The following is a 23145-nucleotide window of genomic DNA, read 5'->3' as shown; positions in this document are numbered from 1 at the left end:
ATGTGGATGTTCTGTTTTTCAATAAAGAAAATATATTTTCATAATCTAAAAGTAATTAAACAATAAATCATAAAAGCAGGATAAAGTAATGTTCAACTGAATCATAAAGCTTGATCGTTCAGTCCACTTTGCAATTAAATTAAGAATCTTATCTCAACAAACCCCACTATATGATCACTTTCATCAAACAAAGTAATTAATTAAGACCACTTTCTTGATTAGTGTCTAATTAAACCCGCAAGAAATAGCTATGAAGAATCAAGATTGTAAGATAGTCCTATAAAAGGGGATAACATAAAAGAACAAAGATCAAGAAATCTAAACAGAGCTCACTTCTCTAAGCATAAGCAACAACTTAGGGTCCCACCATTTTGATCCATCTTGAAGACGTGTCGGCTCTTTGTTTTGCATGGCTTTTTCCACCGCTTTGCCACCTTCACTTTAAATAACGCCTCAAAACTCAGAACACAAAACTCAGTACTTCCTCATAGCTTAACCTCTCAAGCTCAGGTGACACATTTTCACCTGTTTGACCAATTCTTGTGTCTTCTTGATCTTTTTTAGCCATGGAAACTCGCAAATTCTTGCTGTTATTTACCAACTATGTACTGTTTTTAGTCTTTGCACTATTACAAACTGGTTTTGCTTCTCGGGTGACCCCTTTTGAAGCTGGTATTATGATGCCTACTGATGAACTTCAACCAGCAGCAGCTTCAGATGATGATGAGGATCGTCTCGGCACGAAATGGGCTGTTCTTGTTGCTGGTTCTATGGGATATGGAAACTACAGGCACCAGGTAAGTAATCAGGATCAGTTCATCATCACCTTGTTTGATTCTTTACTGATAATTTGAAGCTATTCATACAGTTATTTACATATTTAAATTATTGGTTCTGTGATCTTAATTGCAGGCTGATGTTTGCCACGCATATCAATTGCTGAGAAAAGGTGGATTAAAAGAAGAGAATATAATTGTGTTCATGTATGATGACATAGCAAATAATGAGTTGAATCCAAGGCCAGGAGTTATCATCAACCATCCACAAGGAGTAGATGTTTATGCTGGTGTTCCTAAGGTATTTTAATTAATTTCCAAAATTGTGCTTTATTAATTAATCTAAAATTGCATTTGAACTTTTTTCTTTAAACTCTCAAGTTTCTCTGATATCTGTGGTTAAGTTGGTTTGATTAATATTAAAAATGGTTTGCTGGCCATTATCTGTGATGGTGATGGATTAGTGGTGATTAAGTTGATGTGGACTTGGCCATTTTCATTTTTCCTTTTGATAATGATGTTTATTCGATTCAACGGTTCAAGTTAATATTTGTAGGGAATTAGTTTTTGTAAGATCTCTACTTTAATTTTATTGGTCCGGACGAAATTTCCTCAGGTACTGCAGAATAATGATAAAAATTATGACATTAATTAAACTAGGCTAATTGGACTTCACTAAAATTATCTTTCATTTATTTATGTTTAGCAATGATGTATACTTGTTGCTTTAATGTTATCTTTGAATAGAATAAATAACGGCTAGAATTTGTTCTCATAGTATATACTTTTTATATAAGAATTTAGTATAAAAATCTATCTTAGTTGTTGAAAGTGGAAGCCAGCTTAGTTTAACAACTATTGGACATTTGATTACCTGAATTGATCTTATATTTAAGTCGGTATGACCCACTCCTTGATGTTTTATATGGAAATTGGAGGATTTTTTTTAATGGTTAAGCTCTTTTGAGTTGTTACATCCAAAGAATGTTTCATTGGACACTCTTTTTAACTTTAAGCTAGAAAATAAATGGAATCTCTAAATTAAGGAAAAGCAAATGATTGGTTGATTAACTCAATTTTGGTAACACTAAATCATCACTTGATTGAATTAGTTTGGTAGGATATTTCTTAAGCACTTGCACTAAAAGTTACTAAAATTGGAGATTGATGACTTGAATTGACCGTCAATTTGAACCGCTTATCTTGCAGGATTATACAGGGAAGCATGTCACTGCCAAAAATCTGTATGCAGTACTACTTGGAGACAAACATGCTGTCAAGGGTGGGAGCGGCAAAGTTGTTGATAGTAAGCCTAATGATAGGATTTTCTTGTACTATTCTGATCATGGAGGCCCTGGAGTTCTAGGTGAGCCCACATTTTAGAATCGATACCAATCCAAGTTCTTAAATTTGTTTAATCTTTCAAACGTCGTTAAGCAAAAAGAATTTGGACCTTACCCTATTTAAATAATGCAGGGATGCCAAATCTACCTTATTTGTATGCAATGGATTTTATGCAGGTTTTAAAAAAGAAACATGCAGCAAAGGGATACAAGGATATGGTATGAAATATCATCTTCCTTCGCTAGTTATTATTTAATACGACAGAATCGATTATCGATAGGGTGGTCACAAATGTTGATATGATGTGCATACAGGTTATATATATAGAAGCTTGTGAAAGTGGGAGTGTTTTCGAAGGGATCATGCCAAAAGACCTAAACATTTATGTCACCACAGCATCAAATGCCCAAGAGAGTAGCTGGGGAACTTACTGTCCCGGAATGGATCCTCCTCCTCCACCAGAATTCATCACTTGTTTAGGAGATTTGTATAGTGTCGCTTGGATGGAGGACAGGTATGTAATCTGTACGTTAACTCAAGAAACAATTTTTTTGGGGGTGATTTTAGATGTGAGTTATATTATATTCCCTTGTTATGCAGTGAGACGCACAATCTAAAGAGAGAAACAGTAAAACAGCAATATAGTGCGGTAACGCCACTAATACTCGATTACATACTATCAATTTTAGCGAAGTTCTTCTTTTTCAGCGATCCAAGTAAATACTCCAATTACTCTGTTTCAGGTAAAGGCTAGGACATCCAATTACAATACGTATGCTTCTGGATCTCATGTGATGCAATATGGAAACGCAAGCATCAAATCACAGAAGCTATACATGTTCCAAGGTTTCGACCCAGCGAGTGTGAACTTCCCTCCGAACAATTCACTTCCTAATGCACCTATGGAGGTTGTCAACCAAAGAGATGCAGAGCTGCTTTTTATGTGGCAAATGGTGAGCTATATAGCCTCTTTAGAATTGACATACTTGATGCCTATAAAGCACGAAAACTCTGAGAAAGTTGAGTTTCCCGTTTGTAAATGTTCTGATATTTGAAACTCTTGGAAACTCGTACGAAATCTTTCGGGGCCGTTCGTTTAATGACAAAGTAAACACACGTTTTTCTAAGAAGAAACTTAAAAAAATCTAAAACATTTGAAATCTGAATCACAAATTTTATTATTTCTACATTTCTTCCACGTGTTGTGTTTCATGTCAATTTAGTTTATCATTTCCGTTTCCGTGCAACTTAGCTTGATGCTAATACATATGATGCAATTCTAATTTGTAATTTGGTATGTTTCTTGCAGTATAAGAGATCAGAAAATGGGTCAGAAAAGAAGAAACAAATCCTCCAGAAGATCAAAGAGACTGTTAAACACAGAAGTCATTTAGATAGTAGCATGGAATTGATTGGAGATTTACTGTTTGGACCCAAAAATGGTTCTAAAATCCTTAAATCTATTAGACAACCCGGCTCGCCCCTAGTCGATGATTGGAGTTGCTTAAAATCAATGGTAGCTACCATTACTATGTCATTACTTCGCTCTTGTTCCGTTTTTCTTTTTCTACATCTAACATCTTAATTTCAGGTTCGAGTATTTGAAACACACTGCGGATCATTGACACAGTACGGGATGAAACACATGCGCGTATTCGCCAATGTCTGTAATGCAGGAGTCTCTCGAGCCTCGATGGAAGATGCTAGTGCCGCTGCATGTAGCGGCTATGATGCAGGACAATATTGGCCTATTACAAATGAAGGTTATAGTGCTTAATGGCAGAATTTGTGGAAGCAACATAATCAGTAGTTATTTTAGCCAAAAGAGTCTCCTAGAAATTATATGGTCAGTCTGGGGTTGTATATAACAAAAAAAATGAGGTTAATTTTGAGTCCTATGGTCTGTTCCTAATATTTGCAGTATGAGAAATAAAGCTATAATTATACTATTATCTACTTGTACTTGTTGGAAATTTAGAAAGAGCACGAAGATGGTTAAAAATGATGAACTTTTCATTGATATTTAAAAAAATACTAATAAAGCCTTTCATAGGTGTTATATAACAAATAAAATATTTTTGAATGTTCTCAACTTATTTGTTGATTATTTAAATTATATTGAATAGCTCCTTAATTCAAATAAAACAATTGATATTTAACATTTAAGAGTTTGAGCTTGAATTGATAAGATATAACTGTAAATAAGTATAATTATGAAAAGTAAAAATAGTAAATTAATTAAAATTTACTAGAGAAAATATGAATTTGAAAGATTATATAACTAGAAGGATCAATACTATACAAGAACAAAGATTAAGAATATTGCACAGTTCCCTCAAAAACAAAAATATTGCACAGTAAATTAATTGTCCGTAACGGCAGGCGTACACTTGTTTGGACTATGCAGCTTCTTTGAAGACGTGTAAACTCTTTTTGCAGAACTTTGCCACCTGCACTTCATGTCTTCGATCAAATCACTTCCCCTCTCTCTTACTTCGTGTGATCATTTCTTGTTTTTTTGTTTCCGATCATCGGATTATGTCCTGTCCAGCGCTGTCCATGGAACTTTTTACCAGTAATGTTCTGTTTATAGTCTCTATACTCTATTTTCTAGCAATCCAGGATTGTCTGGCCTCCGGGCTGAACCCTTTAGAGCCTGGTATTTTGATGTCCACTGAGAAATTTGAACGAGCTGCTGCAGGAGTTCATGATGATGATGAACTTGGTAGTACTAGATGGGCTGTTCTTGTTGCTGGTTCAAAGGGTTTTGAAAATTACAGGCATCAGGTTCGAACCCGTTTGTTCTCTCTCTTTTAGCTTTTCTTGATTGGTTATGTAACTGTGTATAATAAAAGATTTTGATATGTGATATTGCAGGCTGATGTTTGTCATGCATATCAATTGTTGAGAAAAGGTGGGTTAAAGGAAGAAAATATTATAGTATTTATGTATGATGACATAGCAAATAATAGTTTGAACCCAAGGCCAGGGGTCATTATCAACCATCCACAAGGAGAAGATGTATATGCTGGTGTACCTAAGGTATTTTTGCCAAATGATGCCTTACTTCATTAAAGTTCATATCTAAGGTAACAAATTTCTACCTATTTCTGATTATGAGTCTCCAAGCCAATGGAATCCAATTGTAGGGTTTATTTGATTTAAGAGATCAGGATTGAGAGTCGAAATGAGAATGAGAGGCAACGGAAATAGAAATATAAATACTTTATTTGTTGTTTGGTTGAATAGAAAGTGGATGTAGAAATTAATGAAAATGAGAATGATTTCATACAGAAGAATGTGAATATGTCATTAATGGAGAAATGAATTTTTGTTTCTATCTATTTTTTGCTAATCAAACGCAAACAATACGAATAATTTGTATTCTCATTCCTCCAGATAAAAAATAAGTATATCAAATGATCCTTGGGGGTAATTTGGTCTAGGCGTCGTTCTTATTTTTTCGATCCTTACATCAATGTAATTGAAGCAACATAGACGAATTGATTGTCAACTTTGAAGGAATTACTTTGCAGGATTATACAGGGGAGCATGTCAATGCAAAAAATCTCTACGCTGCGCTTCTTGGAGACAGAAATGCTGTGGAGGGTGGAAGTGGCAAGGTGGTTGATAGCAAGCCCAACGACAGGATTTTCTTGTACTATTCTGATCATGGCGGTCCTGGAGTTCTTGGTAAGCTGTAAATATCCAAAGGAGCCAATCTCAATTTTATGTCTTTAATAAACTAGAAGTTGTGCATAGGTTGATGAGCTTAACTATGATTTAATGCAGGGATGCCAAATCTGCCATATTTATACGCAGTGGACTTCGTTGAGATTTTAAAGAAGAAACATGCAGCTGGGGGATACAAAGAGATGGTAATATACGTGACTCTGCACTTGTGAACTTTTGTTCGATAAACAATCATTAATTGGTTACGAATCTCGATCTTTTGTAAGTGCAGGTTATATATATAGAAGCTTGTGAGAGTGGGAGTATCTTTGAGGGGATCATGCCGAAAGACCTGAACATTTATGTTACAACAGCATCAAATGCAGAAGAGAATAGCTGGGGAGCTTATTGTCCTGAGATGGATCCTCCTCCTCCTCCGGAATTTGACACTTGTTTAGGCGATTTATATAGTGTTGCTTGGATGGAGGACAGGTGTGTACCGCTGTGTTCTACTTCCAAACAAGTGAAATTTTTGCATGATACATAATATATTTGACTTGGATTTTCCCTTGTTATGCAGCGAGACACACAATCGGAAGAACGAAACAGTACAACAACAATATAGCTCAGTAACGTCCATATAATCAAATTTATTTCCATGTGCACAATTTCTATTTTCTAGGAGTTATTCTATAATATATTATTGGAGGCTACTTTTATGTAACATATGCTCGATGCTAATGTAAGATTTCCTTTTGTTTCGTGAAGGTAAAGGATAGGACATCGAATCACAACACATACCTTGCTGGATCCCATGTTATGCAGTACGGAAACAGAAGCATTAGCACGGAGAAGCTCCATTTATATCAAGGTTTTGACCCTGCCAGTTTGAACTTCTCCCCAAACAATGCTCATATGAGTGCACCTATGGAAGTTGTTAACCAGAGAGATGCAGAGCTTCTGTTCATGTGGCAAATGGTGAGATATACTATCTAAACCACTTTAACTTGATGACACTAATAAAGCAACTCGTAATTTATCATGTTTCTTGCAGTACAAAAGATTAGAAAATGGGTCAGCAATGAAGCAACAAATGCTGCAGATGATTAAAGAGACAATTAAGCATAGAAGTCATGTAGATAGTAGCGTGGAATTATTAGGAAATGTATTATTTGGACATAGAAAAGGTTCTTCCATCCTTAAATCTGTTAGAGAATCCGGCTTGCCGTTGGCAGATGACTGGAATTGCTTGAAATCAATGGTAAATATCTGTTATTTACAAAAAAAGGAAATTTTAAATTAATCCTCTCTAATGCTGCGCAACGTTTAAATAATCTCAGGTTCGGGTATTTGAAACACACTGCGGATCATTGACACAGTATGGGTTGAAACATATGCGTGCATTTGCCAATATTTGTAACGCAGGAGTGTCTCGAGCGTCGGTCGAAGAAGCTTGTTATGCGATGTGCGACTGGCATGATCTAGGGGAATCATGGCTTCCTACAACTCAAGGTTATAGTGCATGATGGCAGAACGAACTTTCATGTAATTTTCTTGATATGTTGTGTTCCTGATATATACAGTAAGCAGCTTGTAGAAGTTTAGTAATGGGTAATGAAGCAATAAATGTTCATGTTCCAGTATGTTCCCATTTTAACGTTTGGGTCAGAAATGCTCCTAATTTGAGATCAGTTTGTGGGCTGTTGGTTAACCCATGCTACTGCATTATGTGCTTAAAGCTCATCAGTTATAGGCAATCAGGGATGCAATCAACTCGAGTCGAAAACACTTTTAAGTTTGAACTCCATTCAAGGATAAGATTTAAAGCTCGAGCTTTAATTTGAATTTGATCAATTTTATTTTAGTTCATAGCATAATTGAGCACTTGATTTGAAGAGTCTCGATTATTGGTATAAATACTTATAAATAAAATTTTAATATAAAACTAAAGGTAGTATTATTAAATCACACACATATATATAAAGGATAAAAATACAAATTAATTAAAATTTGATTAGGCTTGGGAAAGAATTTAAGCTCGCGAGTGAGCTTAGTTACATTTCTTTAGTGGACTACTATTTACCGCCCTAAATTACTACCCACCGCCCCAATTTTGACCAAACTACCCCTAATCTTTTTTCAACTCAAAAAACAAAAAAACCATCCTCTCAACTTCCTCTCAAATCAAAATTCTCTAAAATCCATTACAAAATCTCAAGCAATAATCGGAGCCGATTTATGTCGGAATTGACGAAAGATAAAAGACGGGGACCTCCGGTAAGTAATTTAATTTCGGTTTTAGTTTTTTTTAATTTTTTTTTACGGGAACCGGTCATCGTCCGGCGATGGCGATGACCGGTTGCACCATCGCCGGCCGATGGCGATGGTCTGCTGCACCATCGCCATCGGCCGGCGATGGTCTGCCGGACCTTCGCCATCGCCAGGCGATGGTGCAGGCCGTCGCCGGCGATGGCCAGGACCCGCCGGATGGCCAGGACCCGCTGGATGGCCAGGCTGCCGCCGCCGTCCGAGGGCCGTAAATCGATTTAATTTTTTTTATATATATATTTTTTAATTTAATAAATTAAAATTAATCGATTTAATAAATAATGAAATAACCTAATAATTAATTAAAAAAATTTAATTGAAAAATACAATTAAATTTTATTAGTTATAGGTGTAATTAAATTAAATTTTATTAGTTATAGGTGTAGTTAAATTAAATTTTAGTAGTACAATTTTAGGTTGTATAATATAATTTTTTATTTAATTAAATTTTATTATATAGATTTAATTAAATTTAATTTTGATAGTGCTATTATTTTAGATTTTAAGAAATAATCTTTAATTTTACGGACTAAATAAATTTAGGTATTTACAATTTAGAATTTTATTAATATATTTTTATTTGCTTAAGTTTAATAGTATAATTTAATGAATATTATTGTTTGTAAAATTGATAATTGCAGAAAGAAGGACCCGGTAATGGTGGCAGTGGAAAGAGTAAGCCTATTATAGCTGAAGCTGATTTTGAGGAGTCGGGACAGCGAAATGTTCGAAAGCGTGGTGTGAGTGCCTCAGTCCGACGACACAAGAAGGGGGCTCCTGCTATTGAGGGAGCTAGTGAGACGCCAGTCGATGATCAGATACAGGATGATCGGATGGAGGATGATGACATGGAAGACCGCCGGATAGACGATGCTGATTTTGAGACTTCTGAGGACGAGAGTTTAGGACCAATCGTGAACATTCGACGGAGAAAGGGGAAAGATGGACGGTTTGTTGCTGAAACGTCATCAGGTAAATAAAATTTAACTATTTCATTAATTTAATAATAATAGTTAAAAGATATTAAATTTATGTTAATTGTTGTAATTGTAATTTCAGTGACGAGTAGAAGAGCCAGGACTGAAATACCTGCTTGGACTGTTAGTGATCCAGTGCCATGTGGACCTGAGGACGGGAGTATTATTCCCAGTTTCCTTGGACATGTCGCTTATGGAATATGGACAGGGAAGGAGGAGCGAGGCACTCTGAAGTGTCAGAGTAGACATGCAATTTGTAAGAGGCTGTCAGCATGGCATCATGACGCCTCAGACGAGGTCAAATACCTGATAGCCGAGATTGGTTTGGGGCATCTCCCTGATATTATGTTCAGTCACTTGGATATTCCGCTCCTTTCTGCATTTGTGGAGCGATGACAGCCTGATACTAACTCTTTTCACCTGCCATTCGGGGAGATGACCATTACACTGCATGACGTGTGGATTATTCTCCGTATTCCTGTATATATATATATATTTGCCAACAACACCAACCAAAAAACACATATTATATTTACAGAGTATTTTTAGCAACAAATTCTAACAAAAATTCGGCAGCATTTCCTCTATAATAGTAGCATCACCCATTTTCAGGGACTTCCTGTAAAACACAAATACATATATATTTGCCAACAACAACAACCAAATGTATTACTAAGTAAAACAAGTGACACGGCCTCAAACAGAAGCATCTAACAATCTCTGCCATTGCGCTCTCCTGAGAACGTACAATCCCTCCAAATACTCAACGGTAGCATCCCTGTTTGTGAACCACAAGGAGGCAATAGGAGGGACTGGAAAATTATCACATAAATCTAGACGAACAAAATGAGCGTATCTACCCAAAAATAGTATCACTATCTCTCTCAGTGGCCGTGAGTCGATATCAGATGAATGTAAAGGCAGAATTGTACACGTACCAAAACCCGGCTGTGAGTTCGTCGCGCCATTTATGAAAATGACAGCTACATTGAAGAGAGTTGCAATGGGGAACAAGTCATCTATAACCTGCATCCAGTGTTCGTGCCCACATGCCTCCCCTTCCCACCTAATACGTGAAATGGCCGCTTGGATCCCATCACTGCAAAGACCGTCATATAGGCCAGGGTTGCCGGCTAGTTCATTTGCAATGCTTCTTCTTATCAAACCCCACTTGTTTTGATCACCGTATATGTAATCTGCGACAACGCGAAACCCACAGTTCCCGTCGCCATCCACGTCTACATATTTCGTGACAAATGGCAATATGATTCCAGGAATAAGCTCTGAATTCGGGATAAAATCTGCATAAAACATATATTGACATTATTGTTATACACAATATATTAACTTCGCTGCATTATTGTTATAAAAAATATATTTACCTGATGTAGGAGCACTGTAGCCCCGACCTTGTGATGACTTGGACGCCTATAGTCTGTCTGGAGCCCTCGAGTGTTTTCCTGCCAATATAGACAACACACTAAATTAATGATAATGTCAACGTTATTTTTTATTATTAAGAAAATATTAATTATTACAGAAACATACCTAATATCAGTCAACTGGGACTGTATAACGCAGTCCACCTTCGTCCAAACTGTGTCTAGAGCACCGGTACTAGAGTTGAGCCACTGCTTTAGCTGAGCATGTGCACTCTTCACTCTACACGTAGTGGTGTTTCCAAAATGTAAGACTTTGTTTGTCCAACATGATACAAACTTCTCTTTGTGCCCCAACCAAGTACGGTCAAGATATTGCATCACAGCTGGAAACGCTCTAGTCCGCATTTTCACAGTGGTCAAAGCTGCTACGTATTGTTCCTCTGTTTGAGCCTTAATAAGTTTCTTCCACGACCCATTCATGAAAGTATCAGTTATTGCGGTGTCTCTCCCACACAGTTTGAACACTTTGTCTTCTACATCCTTATTTATGTGCCACGTACAAAGCAGATGAGGGGTATGTGGAAATATCTCTTCCACTGGTTTAAGCAGCCCCAACTCTCGATCAGTAAAAATACAAGTCGGCTGTAGGTGGTCGCCAATCAAAAACCTCAACCTTTCCAACACCCATCTGTAACTCCCCTCAAACTCATCCTTCATAATTGCATATGCAATTAAGAAGTTCTTGTTAGAAGGAGTCATACCGATAATCTCAAAGAAAGGCATGTGGTATTTGTTGGTCTTATACGTGGAGTCCATACCGATCACCCAGGGGTAAGTTCGGACTAACCGCACGGAGTCAGGATGCGACATGAAAAGGTGGGTCAACACACATGTGCTCTCCTCAGAAAGCGTCCAGTGTAAATAGTTGTGCGTCAGAGCCAAATGAAAAAACTGACCTACCATATCTCTATCCTCAAAGCTAGACTTTCTCAAATTATCTATGTAATTATAAACTTGTCTTCTTGTAGGGTTGTCAGATGGAAATTTTTCTTGAACAGCCGCCAAAATAGCACACGGCTTAACTTGTGCCGCACTCATATCCCGCACAATCATTTTGGCCGCAGCGCTCAGTCCGCTCATCTGACAGTGTCCCTCAGGATACACAGCTAACGCATGATTGTGCATACTTGAAATCCCAGACTTCGCAAGAACAGTCCATGTGCCATTAATAAATTTCACCACAATCCTGAAAGCGCATTGGCAGGCCTTCGTCTTCGTATTCTTTCGTGCAAAAGAATCTAAATCTGTGTGCGACCCTCTATATCTCTCACCCCGACAACATCTCAAAAGTTTTACCAACCCCCCTTTCTTGTGAGACGAAATAACCAGCTCAAACCCAATCCGTATAGCAATTCCCTTTGCCCAATTTATTGCTTCGGTATCACTTTCAAACCCGTTTTCATAAAAAAACTGTTCACTGTAATCGATACCGTCACTGCCATAATCTTCTAAATGAACCTGCAAAACGTAAATAATTGTAACAATTTTCAGAAAAATAAATTAAAATTACACTAGTTAAATAAAATCACAATTATAAAATAACATTAAACACATGAATACAAAAATTCGCTACCAAAAAAAATTAAATTTAATCGAAACTCTAATTAAAAACACTAACAAATAAATAGTAGTCCACATAAAATTTAAATAAAACACTAAACTTATATTATAACTAATAGAATTTAATTGATCTCTAACTAATAAAAATTAATTAATTTAAAGACATTTAATTATTTATTTCATTAATTAAATTCATTAATTAAATTTTTTTATTTTTTTATTTAAATTAAAAAAAATGAAAAATATTGTCCCTCAGGGACGGAATCGTCCCCGAGGGACAATTGATCCAATGGGCCATCGCCCAACGATGGCCCATGGCCGCATGGCCCATCGCCATCATTGGGCGATGGCCCAATGGTCCATCGCCGAAAGATGTCGATGGACCATATGGGCCATCGCCCAACGATGGCGATGGCCGCAATGGCCCATGCGGCCATCGCCATCGTTGGGCGATGGCCCATATGGTCCATCGACATCTGTCGGCGATGGACCATTTAAAAATATTTAAAAAAAATTAAAAAAATTTAAAACGAACGTAAAATAGATAAAATACCTCGGCAAATCCGGATACGCTAATTTCGGATGGTGGATATTCGTTTCCCGACGAATTACGAGCGTTATCCGTCATTTTAATCGAATTAGTAAATGTGGACTACTATCATTTGAGAGAACACATTTTTTTTTTTGGTTCAGAATTTTTTTTTTACAATAAGGGTAAAATGATAATTTTTGGGGCGGTGGCCAGTAATTTGGGGCGGCGAATAGTAAACCCCTTTCTTTATCATCATTCAATATTTTTGTTGTTTTACATATTTTAGATTCAGTTCCTTATATTCTAAAATATATTTACAAATTTCATAAACTTAATTAAAATTTGGATCAAACATGACTAATTATGGTATTTAAAAAAAACATTTTATCCTATTTACAATTACAAAAATATACTACTCTTTAAATACCTTATGCCTCTTTGCAGCTTTTCACTATTCATTTCTAATCTCTGTTTTAATTTCGGGTAATTGATTCTAACCATCATTGAACTTTTGAGTTTTTTTTGTTTTAGTCATTAAACTATTTTTTTTATTTTTATCACAGAACTTTCATTTTTTTTTTCATTTTGGTATTTCAGGCAAAAAATGCTTAGGTGGCAGCCGGAAGTTAACATGTGACAACCAGATTTTACAAGTTTTACTTTAAAATTTTATCACATGTACATAATTTCACTTTAAAAATGAGTTTTTAGATCTAATAATGCATATATGGCAAGTTTTCAGGTTAAAAAAAATTAATTCCGGTTGCCACCTAAGAATTTTTGGCCGGAAAATGCCAAAATGAAAAAAAGTGAAAGTTCAGTGATCAAAATGAAAAAAAAAATAGTTTAGTGACTGAAATGAAAAAACTCGAAAATTTAGTGATCTTCAGGATCAATTACCCTTTAATTTCCTTCTTTATTTATCATAACTAATATCACTATTTCTATATGCCCATGTAATTATGTTGCCTTTTTCAGATATGTTTGTGAATATATATGTTTATGTATGCATGACGTATATGCTTCTGGCTATGATGTCATTATTTGATTATTATATGTGAAAAGTTTTTAGTTAATTAGGCTTGTTACGGGTTTTGGAACTAGCACTCCCATTCTCTAGCGCCGGTCGAGGCTCAATAATTTAGGTCGTGACAGGCGGATCCTTTTTTAACTGAAATTTTTGAATTTCATGTACAAGGTAACTACATAAAGCAGTATAGTTTTCGTAAGTTTATTTTAAACATCCGCAACTTAGTTTTTCTGCGGCTTGGGTTAGTTAACACGCAAGGAAAATAATTCCAGTTACTCCCCCGTGAAGATCCGGTGATGAGAAAGTTTGGAAATGCAAGCTACACTACATATGAATTTGTCATTCTTCGCTTCCATTTAAATAAATTTTCTATTGACATAAAGGTTTAAAAGCACGATCTATATGCTGTCGGGTTTAAGCTCAGTAACCAAGAAATATAGTTGGATGGTGAGTGGGATGAGAGGGATGCAAGTTCATCCCCAAATAGCAATAAAATTCCTATGGAAGTATCATATAGTAATTTTGACTATCCCCTTCTTTCTTTTCCTGGCCTAATTGATAGTCTTCATAAGCTGAGAAATTACTATACGATAAATATAGAGGAGCATGCTCCTGTTGGGACAAGAGATAATTTGGTAACTCTTCCTTGTTTGATGTTTATTGAACCACGTAGGTTCGATAGCATTTTACGACTTCTTTGTGATGATAACTTGAGCTTTACATCCATAAATATTAATAATACCAAGGTTATTAACACTATTCACAGCTGGAGACCCTACAGCATAGCTGTTTTAAAATCTTCTAAAATTGGTGAAAGCTTTGCTAAATATATTTGACCCGAAATATTTAATGCAAACACATCAGAAAATGACCTGAAAAATTATATTTGACCCGAAATATTTGATCAGAAAATGACCCGAAAAAACCTAATATAATTGAAAACACAATAAATGATCTCTCTACACAAAAACAAACAATATTCATTCTCCCATTCTTCTTTAACCATATTTAACACTGCCACTTGTTTAATTGATAAAACTCAAACTACTCAAAGTAAGACCTAACATTTGTAATAAAGACCAAAAAGAAGAACTTGTTCCGCCACTTTAAATAACTGTGAGTGTAAAAGTCTTTCACCTGCTTTAATGAGCCTTACGACGAGACACGGACATTCCCCATGCTGCGATTCCCTCCGTCTGTTCCCGTGTAAGCGAGCGAATGTGTGTAAGCCCAGTTAAACATGACTGTTTTAGGCGGGGCGGGCCGCCCACCTTTGAATGGTGTTGGTCCGTAGGACCACTTGTTAAAGAGTTTGAGTAGCAGACCGACCTGACTAAAAAGAAAAGTCCCTAATACATATGACTCTCTTATAAATATAGAAGTTCTTTTCACCAGAGATAGGATTGTGTTGACTTAAGCTTTCGGTGCCTTAGGAATTATGTATTTCACTTCTCTCTCTAACAAGTGTAAATTGTTCCCGTTTTAACTGAAATTTTTACATTTCATCTACCTATTACTACAAAATAATTGTGCTTTCACCTTCTTTCACCCTCTTTCTCTTTCTTCACTTCTTTCTAAAAATGGCGGATTCCTTTTTAACTAAATTTTTTTGAATTTCATGTACAAGGTAACTACATGTAGTAGTATAGTTTTCGTACGTTTATCTTAAACATCCGCAACTCAATTTTTCTGCGGCTGGGGTAAGTTGACATGCAAGGAAAATAATTCCAAGTACTCCCCTGTGAAGATCCGGTGATGAGAAATTTTGGAAATGCAAGCTACACTGCATATGAATTTTTCATTCTTCGCTTCCATTTGAATAATTTTTCTATTAGTATAAAGGTTTTAAGGCACGATCTATATGCTATCAGGTTTAAGTTCAGTAACCAGAAAATATGGTTGGAGGGCAAGTGGGATGAGAGGGATACAAGTTCATTCCCAAATAGTAATAAAATTCCTATGAAAGTATCATATAGTAATTTTGACTATCCCCTTCTTTCTTTTCCTGGCCTAATTGATAGTCTTCGCACACTGAGAAATTACTATACGATAAATATAGAGGAGCATGCTCCTGCTGGAACAATGGATAATTTGTTAACTCTTGCTTGTTTGATGCTTATTGAACCACGTAGGTTTGATAGCATTTTACGACTTCTTTGTGATGATAACTTGAGCTTTACATCCATAAATATTAATGATACTAAGGTTATCAACACTATTCACAGCTGGAGACCCTACAACAGAGCTGTTTTAAAATCTTCTAAAATTGGTGAAAGCTTTACTAAATATATTTGACCCGAAATATTTAATGCAAGCACATCAAAAAATGACCCGAAAAATTATATTTGACCCGAAATATTTGATTAGAAAATAACCCGAAAGAACCTAATATTATTGAATACACAATAAATGATCTCTCTACACAAAAACAAACAATATCCATTCTCTCATTCCTTTTTAACCAAATTTAACAGTGCCACTTATTTAATTGATAAAACCTCAACTACTCAAAGTAAGACCTGTCATTTGTAATAAAGACCAAAAAGAAGAACATGTTCCGCAACTTTAAATAACTGTGATGTAAATTTGTTTTACCTTCTTTAATGAGCCTTGCGACGAGACGCGGACATTCCCCATGCTGCGGTTCCCTCTGGTCCGTTCCCGTGTAAGTGAGCGAATGTGTGTAAGCTCAGTCAAACATGACTGTCCTAGGCGGGGCGGGGCGGGCCGCTCACCTTTGAATGGTGTTTGTCCGTAGGACCGCTTGTTAAAGAGTTTGAGTAGCCGACTGACCTGACTAAAAAGAAAAGTCCCTAATACATATGGCTCTTTTATAGATATAGAAGTTCTTTTCACCAGAGATAGGATTGTGTTAACTTCAACTTTCGGTGCCTTAGGAATTATATATTTCACTTCTCTCTCTAACAAGTGTAAATTGTTCCCTTTTTAACTGAAATTTTTACATTTTATCTACCCTATTACTACAAAATAATTGTGCTTTCACCCTTTCTCTTTCTTCACTTCTTTCTAAAAATGGCGGATTCTTTTTTAACTAAATTTTTTAAATTTCATGTACAAGATAACTACATATAGTAGTATAGTTTTCGTACGTTTATCTTAAACATCCGCAACTCAATTTTTCTGCGGCTGAGGTAAGTTGACATGCAAGGAAAATAATTCCAAGTACTCCCCTGTGAAGATCCGGTGATGAGAAATTTTGGAAATGCAAGCTACACTGCATATGAATTTGTCATTCTTCGTTTCCATTTGAATAATTTTTCTATTAGTATAAAGGTTTTAAGGCACGATCTATATGCTATCAGGTTTAAGTTCAGTAACCAGGAAATATGGTTGGAGGGCGAGTGGGATGAGAGGGATACAAGTTCATTCCCAAATAGTAATAAAATTCCTATGAAAGTATCATATAGTAATTTTGACTATCCCCTTCTTTCTTTTCCTGGCCTAATTGATAGTCTTCGCAAACTGAGAAATTACTATACGATAGATATAGAGGAGCATGCTCCTGCTGGAACAATGGATAATTTGTTAACTCTTTCTTGTTTGATGCTTATTGAACCACGTAAGTTCGATAGCATTTTACGACTTCTTTGTGATGACAACTTGAGCTTTACATCCATAAATATTAATGATACTAAGGTTATCAACACTATTCACAGCTTGAAACCCTACAACAGAGCTGATTTAAAATCTTCTAAAATTGGTGAAAGCTCTGCTCATGGTGTTGCAAGGGATGCTGCTATGATACTTTATGATAAGGGTCAAGATATTCATGAAATTGAAGACAAGTTAGGATATTACAGGAGCAGATGATTGAAAGGTTTTAGATGATTGAAGAGTTTTACGATTTTAGGGTTTGCTATGTTATTGACTTTTATTTCTGTTTTCATTCTAACTAGCATATTATCCGCGCGATGCCACGGAATATTATAGTTGATTTAATTGCTACATATTCAATGATAATTATTATTGTAAAAGTTTAATGATATTTTTTTATTTAAGTTTGTTATTTATTTTCTTAATGGAAATATTTTGACATATATTTATTATTATTTTTATTATTTTAGTTTTTTGAAATAAAATAAAATTTTGTGAAATATATATGATGGCAACTTTGTCAATATTTCCCATTATTATTTATTATTATTTTTAAAAATCATGGATGTAGAAAATAAAATAATTAAGTTAGTTTATTTAAGTAGTAATTTGTGAAAGAAAAATATTGACCACTGAATGGTGGTTATATGTAGGTAATATTCAAATTAAAAAAACAAACTCATATTGGATGAACAAAAATAAATATAAAAAGTGTATCATAAAAAAATTTTAAAAAAATTATATGGTAAAATTTATAATATTATATACAATCTAATTTAGTTATTTTTTTAATTAATTTTCTCTTTGGGCTACTGCATAAAAAAAAAGTTTGGTCAAGTTTGTTGTTCATGTTATTTAACTGTTGATGTAAATTTGATTTTATAAGAAAAATTATATTTCATAAAAGCAACTATATTAATCCATTATATTATTTATGGATAGAGTTTATATTTTATCACACCACTAAAATGATAATAATGGTGTAATTTTGGGTACATTTAATTATGTTTAAAGAACACATGATCGGCACAATTGATGTAAATTTGATAACAGTGTTTTGTTCACTAAAAATTGAAAAAAATGATAAATAAGAGCATAAAAATGACAAACAATGTTGAAAATTTTAGGAATAATTATTATGCAGCTTCTCAATTTAGTTAAAAATACGACTATTCCTATAGTTTTTTAAAAATCAATTATTACCCTCTAATGTCGTTTAAATTCATTATCATTTTCTTCTACCAGTTCATTTGTTAGTTGACTTTTTAAAAGGTCTGGATTGTAAAATAAATAAGTCAAAGAAATTGTTAAAATCCAAATAAATTTTAAAAATAGTTTATAAATATTTATTTATCTATAATCTATTTATAATTATTACTACTATTTTTATTTTTATTTTAAAAATAATTTTAATAATTAAATTTTATTCAACACACAATTGTATTATGATTTACAAAAAAATATAAATTTTAAATGTTTTTATTCGGTTTTAAGTATCTTATTTTTTATTTAAAATTTGAATTGGGCTAAAAATATATTACATTTTAAATGGAAATAAACAAAAATATATTGAATATATTCTTTTATTTTGAATTCTATTTGATAATTTTAATTTTATTAAATATATTATTGTTTAATAAATAATTTAGAATTATTTTTAAAAAATAAATGATTTATAACCTTTTCAAAAAGAAAAAAAATTGAATGGACACAAACTCATAAACCAAGTCAACTCACGAACTTAAAGGATTTAATTGAATGTTAAGAAAAGACAATTAATTTTTTAAAATTATGAAAACATTAATTATATGTCGGTTTTAAAATAAGAAAGAAAATAATAATTATTTTAAAATTATAAAAAAAAATAGAGTCATCTTTATAAGTAAATAAATAATTAAAATTTGTAAAACTCTATTTTTTTGTTATCAAAGATACCCTACTCTAATTGTTAGCGGGGGATAGCGGGAGTTAATGTTAGATATATTTTAAATAGGCATACTGTTCGTGAGTGTTGAGGGTCGAACCCTCAGCCTCATACGCATATCATTAAAGCTATTAATTTTAAAAATTAATTATAAAGTACTACAATAAAAAAATATAAAAATGCTCACTCTAATTTTTTATTGTACTCTATGTTTCTACCTTCTATTTTTTAAAACAAAGTTACATGCATTTCTTGACCTATAATAACCCTACACATATTTGCATTTCTTGACCATAATGCATCTCTACTCACAGACATAAGAGCAATTTGGGGGTTAATAATTACTTTTTCATCTTATTTTAACTTATTAGATATAGATAAAGGCTAAAATTATTGCAATCTTTATTCATTAACTAATGTTGTTCACTGTCATAGTGTATGTCCACATATGCATTTTACTCTATTATTTATGTCGTTCGGCCTGGTTTGTTCCTTAACTTTAATGTACAGTATAATATTATTGACTTTAATTTCTATTTTCATTTTAATATTATTGACTTTAATTTCTATTTTCATTTTAATGTTATTGATTTTAATTTCTAACTTAGGGTTTGCTATGTTATTGACTTTAATTTCTATTTTCATTTGAATATTATTAACTTTAATTTCTATTTTCATTTTAATGTTATTGACTTTAATTTCGAACTTAGCCCAAAATGTACGGTATACAACTACCTCAAAAACACTTAAAAGCTTGGCCCAGTTGGCTAAACTCTAATGATATGTGTATGAGGTTGAAAGTTCGACCCACAACACTCACGGGCAGTGTGCCTATTTAAAAAACATCTAACATTAACTCCTGCTAACCCCTACTAACTATTAAAGTAGGCTATCTTTGACAAAAAAAAAACTACCTTAAAATAGTTTTTTTTTTATCACCCTACTCCACATTACTAATCAATTAATCCTTAAAATATCCAAATTAATACATTTAATCTAATTAAAAAAAAATTGACATGTTTAATGAACTAATTAATTTTAGTTAAGTGCAAATTCAAGAAGTAAATAAACAACCTCATTATATGTGTAATATCATGTAATTGTAAATAAATAGAATATGCCACGAGGTCAAATTTGAGTAATCAAAATATTAAAAATAATATTTTGAAATTTTAAATATTAAAAAAATATTCGGAAAGATTGTTAATAGTTAAAGAAAAATAATAAGGTGTGACTATTTAAGGTTATTAAATTAAATCACGGGAAGTTATTTAACAAATTTAGAATATGTAAATTTAATTTAAACGTATCCGTAAAAAAATATCGTAGTAAAAATTTAAATTGAGAATTTAAATTTTAATATACGAGTGACGGGACTAATAAATTTGAAAATACTTTCTAGCGTTGTATAAAATGATATATTAATAATTATTATATCAATAACCACTTTAAATGGAGAGTTTAATGCATTGGACAAAACCTCGAAATTAAAATGTTAAAACTCGGAAGTCTCGATGTGTAAATAACGAATATTTAGCGTTTGTGAGTCTTCTGTTAGACAGAAAAGTATTGGATCTTATTGTGTTAGAGCAGTTATGTAATTTTGATTTTATTTTGTAAGGCGATCTGCGAATCAAGGTTTATATCTTGTTCCATGTCAGGTCATTAGAAACGGTTATACCCTTTCTGAATTTTTACACCTGTAACTGCTCAAGATTATTCGATTGTCAAAAAAAAAAGTTAAGATATATATATATATATATATATATATATATATTTTAAATAAAAATAAAAATAAAGAAAGAAATGGATGAGGCGGTGGCGTATGCGTGTGGAGAAAGTAAAAATTTGGAAAAAAATATACGTTCTAGTCTCTAAATTTTTACCTCAATTAGTTTTCCGTTATTAACTAATAAATATTATTAGTTAGTCCAAATTAATATAAAATAATTTATAAGTCTCGAGCAAAAAAATTTGGTGTCAATATTCGCAGAATAATTTGATGAAACTATCGTTAAAGTTTTATGAAATTTGAACCTAGTAATTTTATTCAAGTGAGACTGATTTGGACCTAATAAATCTTCTGGGATTTATTAAAAATAAAATATAAGTCGGATGCGAATAAAAATTATATTTTTATTTGTTTTATATTTTATTGGATTTTTGGATAAACATTCGCGAAATTTAAAATTAGTCTTTCTTTGGACTACGCACGACTAATTAAAATTAGAGTTAAAATGGATGATTGAGTTAATATCAAATGTATTTTAGCCAAATCAATTTCTATATATATAAGTGAAGGGGCAGCTCATTTCACTACGTCAATTTCAATTGCCCTTAGCAAGCAAAGGGCGCGCCAACAGTACACGCGAATTGGATTTCGCGATTTCCGATCCGATTTTGCGATTTCCGACTCTGATTATTTCAATATTCTGCACGTATTCAAAGTAATAATCGTTAATGTGAATTTGATTATTATTAATTTGGATTATAATTAAATTTACAACGTCGACCGTATCGAATCGATCGAATTCGAATCAGTTTAACGTTTTAATTGCGAATTAGGATTGAATTAAATATTGTTGAATTGTTCGGAGCATTTTAACGCGTGTAAGCATGTCGGAATTGGACCGAGGAGTGTCCCCATGTGTGCACAGCCACCCGCACAGCCTGGGGAGAGCGCACAACCTCGGCAAAAGCTGCACGAACGCATAGGCCCCTCTGTGCAGACGCACAACGAGTCGGAGGTCCAGTATTTGGACGTTTTCGTCAGTTCCTTATATTCTAAAATATATTTACTAATTTTATAAGTTTAATTAAAAGTTGGATCAAACATAACTAGTTATAATAAATTTTTAAATAAATACTTCCTCCTTTCTAAAACAATAGTCTACTTTTATTTTTTTATAAAGTTTAAAAAACATTAATGCTCTAATTTTTTGCAATTTTTTCTTTATTTTTCTTAACACACCCTTATTAGATGTGATGACTAATTTACTTTATTAGCTAATGACATTAAATAATAAACTTTAAATAAGAGTAATATGGAAAAGTCAACTTTCTAAATGATTTACTAAGAACATGGACAATTATTTAGGACAAAAAAAAAAGAAAGTGCACTATTATTTTAGAACAGAGAGTAATATTTTATTCTATTTATAAAAATATATTACTCTTTCCATCTATATATAACTAAGGCACCGTTTGGATTGATGGATTCTAAACGATGGATTCTAAACAATCCATGGATTTGAACAAAATCTATCGTTTGCCTAAAAAAAAAATTAATAGAATCCATGGATTTACAAATTCCCTCATTTTCTACAATCCATCATTTTTGAGGGTTTTGATTTCCCACCTACTAGGTGGGAAAGTCCAAATCCACCATTTTTTATAGATGATGGATTGTTATCCTATTTATTATTTTCCATAAATAATATTAAAAATCCATTGATTTTATATTCAATCCAAACGATGGAATTTTAAAATCTATGGATTTAAATTCCATTGATTTAAAATCCATCGATGTTGCTAAAATCCATGGATTTTAAAAACCCTCAATCCAAACGGTGCCTAAACCTTTTGGTATTTGATCTAATCAATAATTTTTATGTATATGATATTTTTAAATTAACTTTTTTTTATCTTCTTTAATTAATATATTTAAAAATAATTTTTAAAAAATTATATTAAATTTAAAAAATATTAAAATATGTAAGATATATTTTACTCATTTTACAAATAATATACATACTAATCATAAAAAAAAGGAAATTGTTTTACTAAGAAATAGAAAAACAAATGCTAAGACAATCATTTGATTGCTGGTGCCTGGTTGTATTCACAGAAAAAAATGGAGGAACATAAAATTTCAAATTAAAGAAGAAATGCCATGGTCCTAAAAAAAACAATATAATACCAATATTATTATTATTATTATTATTA

At 33.1% G+C, this 23145-nt stretch overlaps 3 protein-coding genes across 3 annotated transcripts; all 3 read left to right on the top strand.

The window, feature by feature from the left end:
* Positions 1 to 242: 242 nt before the first annotated feature.
* On the top strand, positions 243 to 4069 carry LOC130015398 (vacuolar-processing enzyme-like). Its single transcript, XM_056105463.1, has 9 exons — positions 243 to 797; positions 913 to 1077; positions 1986 to 2142; positions 2253 to 2338; positions 2435 to 2634; positions 2721 to 2769; positions 2864 to 3073; positions 3430 to 3636; positions 3712 to 4069. The coding sequence occupies exons 1-9, from the start codon at positions 567 to 569 to the stop codon at positions 3895 to 3897; spliced, it is 1491 nt and encodes a 496-aa protein (XP_055961438.1). The 5' UTR covers positions 243 to 566; the 3' UTR covers positions 3898 to 4069.
* A 389-nt stretch (positions 4070 to 4458) lies between these two features.
* LOC126678671 (vacuolar-processing enzyme) lies at positions 4459 to 7435 on the top strand. Its single transcript, XM_050373567.2, has 9 exons — positions 4459 to 4907; positions 4998 to 5162; positions 5657 to 5813; positions 5913 to 5998; positions 6085 to 6284; positions 6373 to 6421; positions 6561 to 6770; positions 6847 to 7053; positions 7133 to 7435. Exons 1-9 carry the CDS (start codon positions 4659 to 4661, stop codon positions 7316 to 7318), a joined length of 1509 nt encoding a protein of 502 aa, XP_050229524.2. The 5' UTR covers positions 4459 to 4658; the 3' UTR covers positions 7319 to 7435.
* A 493-nt stretch (positions 7436 to 7928) lies between these two features.
* On the top strand, positions 7929 to 9516 carry LOC126678670 (uncharacterized). Its single transcript, XM_050373566.2, has 3 exons — positions 7929 to 8069; positions 8762 to 9092; positions 9180 to 9516. Exons 1-3 carry the CDS (start codon positions 8031 to 8033, stop codon positions 9491 to 9493), a joined length of 684 nt encoding a protein of 227 aa, XP_050229523.1. The 5' UTR covers positions 7929 to 8030; the 3' UTR covers positions 9494 to 9516.
* Positions 9517 to 23145: the final 13629 nt, after the last annotated feature.

Source organism: Mercurialis annua, linkage group LG4 (genome assembly GCF_937616625.2).
Source record: "Mercurialis annua linkage group LG4, ddMerAnnu1.2, whole genome shotgun sequence".
Taxonomy (NCBI): Eukaryota; Viridiplantae; Streptophyta; class Magnoliopsida; order Malpighiales; family Euphorbiaceae; genus Mercurialis; species Mercurialis annua.
The sequence above is the reverse complement of the archived record's forward strand: the minus strand, read 5'-3'. Positions and strand labels throughout refer to the sequence as shown.

Coding starts and splice junctions, on each gene's coding strand:
- LOC130015398 (XM_056105463.1), top strand. CDS start 567: ATGGAAACTCGCAAATTCTTGCTGTTATTTACCAACTATGTACTGTTT. Junction 1,078..1,985: donor TTTATGCTGGTGTTCCTAAG/GTATTTTAATTA, acceptor CTTATCTTGCAG/GATTATACAGGGAAGCATGT. Junction 2,339..2,434: donor CAAAGGGATACAAGGATATG/GTATGAAATATC, acceptor ATGTGCATACAG/GTTATATATATAGAAGCTTG.
- LOC126678671 (XM_050373567.2), top strand. CDS start 4,659: ATGTCCTGTCCAGCGCTGTCCATGGAACTTTTTACCAGTAATGTTCTG. Junction 5,163..5,656: donor TATATGCTGGTGTACCTAAG/GTATTTTTGCCA, acceptor ATTACTTTGCAG/GATTATACAGGGGAGCATGT. Junction 6,422..6,560: donor TACAACAACAATATAGCTCA/GTAACGTCCATA, acceptor TGTTTCGTGAAG/GTAAAGGATAGGACATCGAA.
- LOC126678670 (XM_050373566.2), top strand. CDS start 8,031: ATGTCGGAATTGACGAAAGATAAAAGACGGGGACCTCCG. Junction 8,070..8,761: donor ATAAAAGACGGGGACCTCCG/GTAAGTAATTTA, acceptor TGATAATTGCAG/AAAGAAGGACCCGGTAATGG. Junction 9,093..9,179: donor TGTTGCTGAAACGTCATCAG/GTAAATAAAATT, acceptor TTGTAATTTCAG/TGACGAGTAGAAGAGCCAGG.